We start from the raw sequence: 12,284 nt of genomic DNA on the forward strand, positions 1-12,284 counted from the left end.
GAAATGTAAAATTTAGATATAGTAGATAGGGTAGAATGTATATAAGTTTGGAATTGAATGAATTATTGAATGTATTTGAAAAAGGTTTGTGATAATTTTTAAAGTAAATTATGAGTTGATTATTTTGAGAGCTATGTTGATTGTAATCTGAATTCTGGTGTTTTTGAGATAAGTTAGTTGTTGGGTTTAACAATTGGTGATCAAACTTTAATTTTCATGTTGTGGCTTCCTCATCCTTTTATTAAATATTGTTGGATATACTTGTAGTTGAAAGATAATTTTATTTCATTCTCCTTTTATTGTCTTTAGTAAAACTTGATGTTATTTAGATACACTTTGAAATCCTTTTGATTCAAGACATTTATATGATTAGTGAATGAATTGTTGTGTGTTTTGGAAATTCTAAATTGTGGAATGATTTGATTGTTTGATGTTGGAGATTTTAATGTTTAGAATATTTTTTTTAATCAAAACATAGTATTTTCAAAGAAAATATCGTGTTAAGATTGTTTAAGATGTGCATTGACTAGGGATTCGTCTAGAAGGAGATATCCTGACTCTCCTGAGATAATGAAATCATATAGATGAAATTATTCAGGTGGTGAGAATCAAAGGAGGTTCATATGAATGGGTAAGTTGTTTGAAAGATAACTAACTTGACCTGTTATATGAGTTAACCCTATCATACTAGGAGAGATATGATATTGAGATTCTTTATGCGCATAACTGTGTGGATTTCACAGTGAGATAGTATGACAGGTGCAGATCTCTGAGTCTAAGTCAACGCACGAGTCTTCCGGAAGTAGAGTCAAGAGTCTATGTGTTATGAGTCAGTAGAAGTCCGACATGAAATATGAATTTTATGAATGTAATAGACACTTGATGGTTTGAGAAATCGCATGAGAATGAATGAATTATGCTTATTAATTTAAAATTTGAATTATATCAAAACTTTTTATATAGATAGCTTACCCTATTATTTGTTTGTGTTTGTTTCTTTATCTGTGATGATCGTGTTTTACACGGGAGCAGATGAGATTGTAGGTAATAGAGCTCCTTAGTGAGCAGATGAGATAATTTTTATTTGAATATTTTGTTTTGTTGTTAAAACTTTTGATGTATATATTAAATCCCTATGAAGAGGGATATTTCTTTTGAGATACACATATGAGAAAGTAGTATATGTTATTTGTAATTAGATATTGCTTATTTTACTTTTATTTCATTATATATGGATAAAATTTAGGATGTTACAAAATACACAACATTTAAACTATTTTATTTTATTTATCATATATTTATACTATATTAAACATTAAACTTTCAATTTTTTACTCCTTACCTATTTCAGAATTTTCTGACAAGTGAAAGTGTGGGAACTAAAACCTTAAAATACCAGGAAAATACCTAAATAATACATAAAAATTAAAAAAATATTAAATGGTGGATTTTTGGTCCACCCCAATTCCCTTCGGGATTGGCCATGTAATTCGTTACCTCGTTTTTGTTGGGGATCCCTCCTTAATTTTATGGGAGATTATGACCAATGAATATTGGTAACAATATTGTGGGGGAACTGAATTATTGATACTCTCAATTAAGTCAATTAAGGGAGAGAATTATTGGGAATCCTCAACAATTTAATGGGAGATTATGACCAATTAATATTGGTAATCAATCCATTTATAACGACGGTTAGGTGGGAGAACCGTCGTTATTTCTCATTGTGGCCATTATTAATGATGGTTATAGCTATAACCGTCGTTATAAAGTGTCAAAAATTCAAATTATTCACAAAAATGCCACCGTATTTTTTATCAAGTGTTGTTATTCGTAGTCGTGATTAAGTTTTTTTGTACTAGTGTAAACTAAACTAAGTGGGGGTGAATTGATTTTGAAAACTTCTAGAAATTTTTTTACCTTTTCTTAAACTCTTTTAAAAAGCTGATCTTATTAGAATACTGAATGCAATTAATTGTGGAATTGAGATTGATAAAGATTGCACATAAAAAACTTATACAACAATAACAATATAAAATAGACATAGAAAGAGAGAAAGATTACATAAGATTTATGTTGATTCAAATCACAACAAATCTTACATTCAGTCTTGAATATTCAACCTTGGAACAACTGAAATCCACCATCTTTATATGTTTATTACAAGCACTCAACACAAATAAAACATATACAAGATAGGAAACACTACCGAATCAACTCATGAATACCCCAAAGGAGGATATGTCCAACTCTTGGAACACTCCAAGAGGAAACAACAATTCAACTCTTGAAATACCCTTCAAGAGGACAAAAAAATGGGTAAAACCCACAAATTTAGAATACAAAAAAAATATAAAAAATTGAAATAAATCATCTCATGTGATTGAAAGAATAAATAAAACAAATCACATATTAGGAGCTTGATCACATAGTCACAGTCTTGGATTCAAATAATAATTGGTCTTTGGGAATTTGACCTTTTAATATCATATAAGACAAGTCAGTCAAGGATTAGCATAAGGAGTAACTAGTAGTAAAAAAAAATAAACTTTTAAAATTAAAATGGAAAATAAAATCTGAAAAAAAAATTAAAAACAATAAATAAAAATAATTAAAGTATTCACAATATTTAGGAATTTGTATTCAAAAATTAAAATTGTTCTCCAGTAACGACACTAAAAACTTGAAGACTATTTTACGACAAGTGTACTATCAAAAGTAATAAATTTGTCCCTAAGGACGGATATCGAACCCTCAAGGGACACTTGAATTCTCAAGTATAATATTCACTAAATAGAAAACAATATGTAAAAGTTTGTTGGAAAAGTTGTTGTGTATGATGAATTTGTAAGAATTTATATAAAGCAAAGTAAAAGATTTGTATGAGTCAATTGAGAAAATTGGGATTGGGGTTCATCCTTCTTGTTTGTATTTTTACAAAAGATTATAATATTCAGTGTTGATTGGTATTGATGCACATATAAAAATCATTCATATTTATTTCTCACATACAAAATTATTAAGAGAGTCTCCTAAATATCGATTCCTCACATATGTATAAAAACTTCTTATCATTACGAACAAATGTTATATAGCAATTAACATTTAAAATTCATTTCTAGCATTCAAATATGCTAAGCATTATCATTTACGTCAAATCTAAGGATAAAAATCATGAATAATTCAAGCTTTGAGAATAAAATGATAATACCAATCATCAATCAAGAACTGAAATATTATAGACAAATATCATCTCAATACATAAAAGTTTGAACAAATTACTCTCAATCCCAAAGGGAAGAATTGGTTACTCATGTTGGCCATTACAAGCATGGAAAGCAAGAAAAGAAGATCTATAGTGTTTCTCCTTGACAATTGCCTCCTTTAGGGTTTTCTATCTTTGGTTCCTTCCAATAAAGTTTAGGGATATGCATCAAGCCTCATATTTAACCTAATTGGGCTTGGACTAAGTGAATTCTTGCCTAGCGAGTTATTACTTGCTTGGGCGAGTTTTACGAGAAAACGTCCAACTTCTTTAGAGTGAACTCGCCTAGGAAAGCCTTGGGTGAGTTCCTCTAGAGTGAGCTTGCTTGGGCGAGTTTTAAATGTTCCAACTTTCCCTTTTCATCTTGTCTATTCTCCTTTACTCGTTTCATATCCATTTTCCCCTAGAATTCTTAAATTAACACAAATTTGGGAATAAATCATTCTTATTCATATTATAATCACAAATACGTAAAAATGTTTAAATTCATAAATTAGGGGTTGAATTATAGCTATTTTATTAATAAACATCCATAAGTGTTTATCTTTTAATATAAAATATTACTGAAATATGACACTTGTCAACTAACTCATTGAAAAGTTTATCATAAAACAACTCCAGCTCGATTGGAGTATGACCATAAATAGATTGAAACGACTCTACTCAACCACAGTTCGAGCTTAGAAGGATCGATGGCAGAGCCCTAAGCAGAGGACCTACTACTAGGCAATGGTAAGAAGAATACAGAAAGAGTGGGACTCAACAAAGACTGGCAGAGACTATCTCTTGCATAATTTTAAGGCCATGACCTAGTTGTACAAATTAAAATAGGATTTCCTTGATTGTAAAAATAAGCGGGCTTTTAATTAGGCCAAGTAACATAGGTTTTGGGCTTGTATTTGGGCCTCAAGTAGAATAGGGTTAGGTTAGGGTTTATAAACCAACCTAGGGTTTAATTGAGATTCAATTGGCCCATATCAAACCCTATGTGGTCCTAGAAAACTCTAGTATCTAGAAGTAAGTCACACAAAACTCATTTCCCTCACATGACATGTGTGACTAGCTTTTGGCGCCTAGATTTGAATTTGAAGTTCCCACCATTTTCCTTGTAATAGGTTGGCCAAAACATATATAAATAAAGATGCAAGGCAAGGCATAATTAGATCAAATATTAATAGAGTTATGCTGCCAAATATGCTAGCCAAAACTCTTCTTGTCTTGCCTTTTCTTAGGTTAGACGTCTCCTTTGATCTCCTCTCCATTTCCAAGTGATTAGGCCTCACCTATCACTCTCCAAAAATTCCAAGCTTCTTAGAATGACTGGAGTTCTTCCTTGGATCCATCTCTTCCATAGCTTCCGCATTTGAATCTACACAAATCTACACAATGCTGCAAATCAAGAAAAAGGAGCTTCATCAAGGATTGAGGTCGAACAAAATACTGTCATGAAGCGATTTGAATCCATTTGGAGTCTAGACTCTGAAGCACTAAGTTCGACCATAAAATATCGCTGCAACACGACTTTAGCACAACTAGAGTCCAACCTTATAAGAACTGAGGTTGACAATAAAATATTACCACGAAACAACTCCAGCTTGGTTAGAATCCAACCTTAGAAAGACTGAGGTCAACCATAAAATGTAGTCACAAAACAACTCCAACTTAGGTGGAGTCGAACCTTAGAAGGATTGAGGTCAACGATAAAATATCGCCACGAAACAACTCCAGCTCGACTAGAGTCCAACCTTAGAAGGACTAAGGTCAACCATAAAATATCACCACAAAAACGACTCTAGCTCAGATGGAGCCTGACCTTAAAAGGACCAAGGTCAACCACGAAATGAATCCAATTTAGTTTGTGGTCAACCTTAGAAGGACTCAGGTTAACCATAAAATATCGACACAAAATGATCCAACTTAGTTGGAGTTCGAGCTGAGAAGGACTAAGGTCAACCATAAAATGTATCCACGAAATGGCTCCAACTCAATTAGAGTTCTACCTTAGGAACACTAAGGTTGACCATAACATGCTAAAGGATCAATGCTAGGATAACACACAACCTTATCTAATCAATTTGCTAATAGATATACATGCATCTTAGTTAAAGGCCAACCTATTTTTAATTTAAAACCAAATTAGTAAGGTTATTTTAATTATGATGATTTACTAAAGCTCTGTACACTATATGTGCATTCATTCCAAATGATCACCCTGACAATGTGCAAATCCCGCCTAGGCACATGGAAAGATAGTGAGAAAACATGATGTGAAGGCTTTTTCCACTCTGAAAGGATGTGACGTTCAAGAGTCTGAAAGGAAGCTTCCAAAACTAACATTAGTTAAGCCTTTTTAACCAAGCTCAACTCAAGGCTAGGGGACTATGTACCATCATGGATAGGTCGAACATCCAAAAGTTGAATAACACCTATTTTTAAAAGCCTTTTTCAGCTAGCCCGACTCAAGGCTTGGGGGTTATGTACTGTTAGTTAGTATAATATCCTATTAAAAGGGAATGTAACTTACCTAACGGGTCGTTTATAGGGCATGCTAATCACTAATAGAGGGATTCAATAAAATTAATCAGAATCTTAAGCGAAAATCATGAGAATATCTACTTGTAATACTTGAATTTGGTTGAGGAAAATGCACACTTTAAGGATTGGACAATATTAGTTAAGAACTAGAGCTTATAAAATACACCTATCATTATGAGCAAAAAGACTCAAATTTAAATGTTCTGGTTTAAGATCTCTTAGAGCTTTGAACCAGAACATTATGCTATGGTTTGAGGCCACTTATGCTTTGAACCAGAACATTCGTCATAGATAGGTCAAAAAAGGTTGAACACCACATATTTTCAAAGCCTTTTCACGTAGCCCCACTGAAGGCTAAGGAGTTGTGTATCGTTATTTAGTGTGATATACAATTAAAAGAAAATGCAACTTATCTAACAGATCAGTTGTAGAATTTGTTAATCCCTAGTAGAGCGATTCAATCAAACTACCAATAATCTTATACGAAAATTATGAAAACATCTATTTGTGATACTTAAAATCAAAGAATACAAACTTTAAAGATTAGATAATATTAGTTAACATCAAGAGAATATCATATAAACTAATTAGGATTTATAAAATACACATCTTACTATGTGCAAAAGGAGTTAATTTTAAATGCTCTAGTTTAATGTCACTTGAGCTTTGAACCAACTTATTTAAGACAACTTAAGCAAGACAAATATTAAATCTTATAATGAATTTATGTATTAAGTTTTCACCTTAGATTTATATTTAAAGTTTTATATTTAAAAATTTAGGTACATAAGGTAGTTGTATCTGCTATATAGTCTTTTTGTAGAATCTTTCTTTCAATCCAAAGATCACTATGCTAACGATCCTAATTTGATCTTTTGTAGTTTTTTTTAGAGTGTAGAGATCAAGCAACAAAAAGTCACTTCCAAATTATAGAATTCATAATACAAAGTTGACTTTCGAATTTTACAATTCAAAAGTAATTTCTGAATCCAAAAAATGGTTTTCGAATTGTAAGATTTGAAAGTCAAATTTGTATTCCAAATTCTAGAATTCAAAAGTCATAACTTGTATTCAAAATTCTATAATTTAAAACTCATAATGACTTCCAAATTTGAAAGCTAAATTTGTATTATGAATTTTACAATTCAAAATACAAAGTTAGTTTCAAAAAATTTATAATTCAAAAGTTATTTTTTGAATTAAAAATGATTTTCGAATTGTCCAGTTCAAAAGTCAAAATTTGTATTTTAAATTCTAAATTCGAAAGTCAGTAAAATGCATAGGCTCTCCCACAAAGCACAAAGGGGTTCAGGAAAGGTCTCATTTAACGAAGAAGCTTATGGGTACAAGGATTTAGGTGTCATTTTCTATTTCATTAAGGGTAAACTAATTTTTTCACCTAAAATAAGGAGGTGCAATAAGAAATGATAGAGGTGCAGGAAGAATCCCCCATCTTTCCCTAACCATAGATCACTTGCCAAAAGATAATATATCCATTTGAACTAAGTATTTTAAAAGGACATGCTCCACCATTATCTCCATTATTTGTGAAGTTAATCTAGATAAAAGGATGCGATATTACTAGTGTACTTGTGAAATAAATCGATTTAGATAAAAACAATAATAAATTATACTTTCAGCTACAAAATTTATTTTAGCCATTTATCTTTTAAAATTAATTAATCTCCGAAATAATGATATTTTCGATTTTGAGATGAAATTTTATATTATTTTTTAACTTATCCAAGATGTGAAATTTATCATAATAAATTCATTTACATAAAAATCATTAAACCAATTTATGTTTGAACCAAAAATAACATGATAAAATTTTCGTTAAAACTATTCCACTAACTGGTAAAAGAATCGAAAATTAAACTTTTCATTTTGCGTGTGTAAGAATCACTTTTCATAATGTTTATAACTACTTTTGGACTACTTTTTTGTTCAAACATAGATTGATTTTTATAATTATCATGTAAATAAATGTAAAGCCAAATGTTTCAATCTTGCAAAAAGTGTTCACGATCATGTTCCAAAATAAAATAATAATTATTATTTCGAAAAGCCAAATTCAAAAGATGAAATATCAAAATGAATCTAATAAATAAATATAGAATATGAATAGTATTTAACAAAAACCATATATCATGGTAAGTAAAAGAAGTCATTTACTTACTAAGGTCAAAATATAAATAAAAAAATCCAATTATATTAAAAAAGAATCAGGCAATGCATACTCAAATTCTACACAAATTTGGGTTTGTATTATTAAAATTTCATAAGGGAATAATTACTAAAAATCCGTCGCTGAGTGGTTAAATTAAAATATATGATCCATCCTGGCACAAATTCTGATCAAACTCAGATATTAACAAACAATTAAACATGGTCATGGTAGCCAATCATGCGAACAATCGGTCATATACTTAGCAAATAGTGTACCCTGTTCCTTGAGTTCAAACCCCAAATGCAACAGAAAAATTGTGGCATGTTATAAAAGTCACTCAAGGGAGAATCACATTTTATTGGAATGCGAACACAAGCTTGATTCAATTTAAAAGAAACACAGACAACATTAAAATTTAAGAATAAACTAAACTTGACATATCTTGAAAATTTTCCAAGCTCCATAACAACTACTTAACATCCACAAACTAAAGAAAGATGATGCTACGATATGTAATCAAGGTCACGACCATCTGTTTCCTCAATCAGATAACACAGCACAATAAACTGTCAAAGGCTATATAAACTGTACTGTGTGATTAATCCTCTTCTCTTTCGGGAGGTAAACCGCAAGGCAGGAGCATTTTCTGCACAAATGATAGAATTTGTCATATAAGGATATCTGATGACTGAAGAATTGTAAACAACGATAATAAAGAGAAGGTTAACAAGACAGGAAAAAAAAAACTCAGAGAAGGGTCGTGCTATAACTACTCTTTAGATAATTGTAAATTATACTTGTTGCTAATTCCTTTCAGAATTCCAAGATCCCACCCTCCCTCTTGATAGGATTAGGATGAACAAACATGTTGCAGGTTGAGAGATATCACAAAGCTCTGTCCCACAATGTTTTTCCTATCCCATATCTCCAACCAATTAAGAAGCTTCACATTGCTCATGCTATATAATTGTGGTATAGGGTGATCATTTTTATGAATACGTGTTGAAATTATGATGCTTTATTGAGCAAAGGAAGATTTGAAATAATACCTTATTCATACTATGATGTTAGACAGTTTTAATGATACACAAGCATTGAACGTCATTTATACAATTATACAAACAATAGACTCTTTTGATCCTAAAGAACACAGCTTCCTAAAGACAAAATAAACCCCTCTAAGAAGATAAAACTATCTAAGAACTGATGTGATAAGATGTTCTAGATATTCTAGGATAAAATCAAGATACTATTGGATTTTCTTATGATATAACAGTATGATCCATCGTGTTAGATCTACAACCCATATTGGGCCTGAGACCCATACCTCCTAAACGTAATATGGTGGGGGATCCAGAGAGTTTATTAGTTAGGAAGTTAATAAGACAAGAGTGTACAAAATTATAGTAGATTGAGAACGACAATTGTAAACTGAGTATTCTCGGTTATAAAAAAAGGACATTCTCCGTGTTCTCTTTCTCTATAATAGAAACCATTTCCATTTTTCTGCCACTTCAGCATCCTTCTCCCTACACTTTCTGAGGTTTACGTGAAAAAAAAACTGAGGCAAATCCTTTTGCAGGTGTATTCTGTCTAAGCTTATAGCCTGGTTCTCACGGTTACAAAGGAATGCAAAATTTGTTACACACAGTCTTACACTAGTGTTGTGAAATTAAGCAGAAGCTCATTGGAACAAATTTTTTAAAAAAATAAACACAAGAATGCTCAGAACACCATACACCAAAATCAGAAGCTTGAAGAAGAAACAAAGCACACATGAAACAATTTAACATGGTTCAATTAGAGTATCAATGAACTCTACTCTACATCCACAAATAATTACTATGAAACAAGTTTTTATCTATCGAAGAGTTATAGAGAAAGCTTCAAAGATTACAATCATTCTCACATACAATGAATGGATAACTTCTTTTTCTATCATCGTGCTTTACATGAGATGTCTATCTATATATATACTATAAAACAGTTGTAACAAACTTCAGGAATTACGCTATGAATCACTCCAACAAATCTAGTGACTCGAGGCACACATTTCCTGCACTAACAAACAAACAAACTAACTAACTAGTAATAAGAGCTTCTGGTCAGTGTTAGATAGTATGTACAATAAAGGTGCACTAGATGCTTACCACAAGATGATCCATAGAGTAGATGATAAACACCTATTGATTTGATTTCTGAGCCAATATCAACAATTAGACAAAGTGAATACCTGATTTTCTGAGCCTCTTCCCCGTGCTCAGCCATTGGCCAGTTAAAACGGTTTTTTTTTATAAGATAAGACAAGCATAGAGATTAGCCTCTGCATCCATTTCTTCCTTCTAATAATCCCAAATTATGAGGCATGGCAAATAATCTTGTTTGAAGTGTAAAAGGCATCAGAGACGTCCCTAAACCCAACATACTACATGTGGCAGACGCTCCTCAATCAGTGTCCAATTAATAAATTATATTTTGTTGGCTTGGAAAATTCAGACGACGCTTTCATATATGCACAGGCACTTCAAGGACACTAATGATAGAAAAAATATTATTGATCTTTTTAATATTAGAAAGGTCAGATTTAAAAATAATATAATATATTAAAGGATAATGTCTGCTCGTACTTTTCTTTTTTGAGGTTTATTAACATAGAAAATAGAGTGTAGTGTAGACCTTAGAGCTCATTTAGTTTAAGAAAGAGTTCTATTTTTTTCATTTTGCTTTTGTTTTCAGAAATTTATAAAGGAAAAGATGAAAACAAGAAACAATAAAATGTTCTCATTGTTTTCTTAAACCAAATGGCCCCAAAGTAAGTTGCTTTTGAGAAGATGAGCATATATTTCTTAAAATATAATTCATCTTATTTTAGATTTTATATGAAGAGATAGAGTGATTATACTGTAATCTAATGATGGCTCTTAATAAAGAAATTGCATGACCTATTTATGCATATGCAAAGACCCGGTGTTCTATGTTTTGGACATTGGTTGTGTTGGGGTGTCTGCATGCTTCATAGCTCTTAAACACGAAACTGCTCATCCCTCCCAATGCATTCCCTTCCATATCATTGATAACTCCCACCCCAGAGGCCAAAATAACTCCCTCCAAAACATAAGGGGCAATACAAAAAGAGTTGTAGATAATTATCACTAGTACTTAGCAGATAAGCAAGTTGCTGATTGCAAATAATCAGAACATGGTAAGACCAAATGGGATATTTTGTTGAATAGACAGATAAAAATCCCATAATTAGGATATTAGGCAACCAGTCTGATTATGCAATTGTCATATAGAAACCAGTGACCCTTGAATTGACTACAGGACATGACAATGAAACCAGTAGTTTATAAATTTCCTAATTTGATAACTTGTATCCTATTTAAATTATCAGAAACAACACTCCGAAAAGAAAAACAATAAACTAATAAGCTAGCGACATGTATCTACAATGCATAGAACTATGTACCTAGTTTATATTCATATATAAGAATGGAAGAAATAGAATAAAAAAGGACAACTGCTCCTAAAATAACAGGAATACAGACATTCAAAATAACAATAATAAAGGGACGCAACAAGGTTACAAAGTTCACTTCCTCAATAAGCAAACATACAGCAGTCAACAACTTCATCAGAAAAGAATTTCAAGTAAGCAGTGATTTTCTTTTCACCTTTGTCTCAAAAGCCCATAGACAACCTGTTGGGTGGAAATATATTTCACTACAAAGAAAGGTTAGCCGCACTCTTGTCTTCGCTATTGGGCAAAATTAACGTGAGACTCAATTCAGTTACACTAGTAACATTTCCCACTCCTCGTTCATGAACTCTCCCAATACAATAGAACACTGAAAAAAAGTGTATTGCTAGCATTTATCTTTTCCTAAGATGACAGCAAAACAAACTAGCGGATATAGATAAAGACCTAGATAGAAAAAATGAAACTAAGATGAAGGAAAAAAAAAAGATAACAACGTATGCCTAGACAGAAAGAAAGATAACCTGCATAAAGCTATAGCGTTCCCTTCCAATAGATTCATTTTCAGCAATACCAAAGTATGCCAGTAAAGGATAGTGACCAATATATGATGCATAGCTATCACGTTGAATGTTCACTGCCCACTCACTGTACACACATGTAACCAAGAAAAAACAAACGATTAATTTAAAAAAATGAAAAAAAAAACAAAATTTGAGAATGAATTTTGGGGAAAAGGGTGAGAGCGAGACTGACAATCTGTTCAAATCGGCATGACCAGTTCCAACATATTTGGCTTGGAGATGTTCGAGCTGAGAGTTGATGAAACGCACAGA

The 12,284-nt window shown here is 31.7% G+C and overlaps 1 protein-coding gene across 1 annotated transcript; it reads right to left on the reverse strand.

Annotated features, from left to right (window-relative positions):
- Positions 1 to 8,292: 8,292 nt before the first annotated feature.
- LOC137822318 (uncharacterized protein At4g14342-like) lies at positions 8,293 to 12,284 on the reverse strand (the record flags this gene model as incomplete). The annotated part of the gene is made up of 3 exons (XM_068627203.1): positions 8,293 to 8,616; positions 11,973 to 12,096; positions 12,205 to 12,284. Coding segments are annotated over 3 exons (252 nt in total), but the record flags the coding sequence as incomplete, so codon positions are not given.

This window comes from Phaseolus vulgaris, chromosome 9 (assembly GCF_000499845.2).
Source record: "Phaseolus vulgaris cultivar G19833 chromosome 9, P. vulgaris v2.0, whole genome shotgun sequence".
Classification (NCBI taxonomy): Eukaryota; Viridiplantae; Streptophyta; class Magnoliopsida; order Fabales; family Fabaceae; genus Phaseolus; species Phaseolus vulgaris.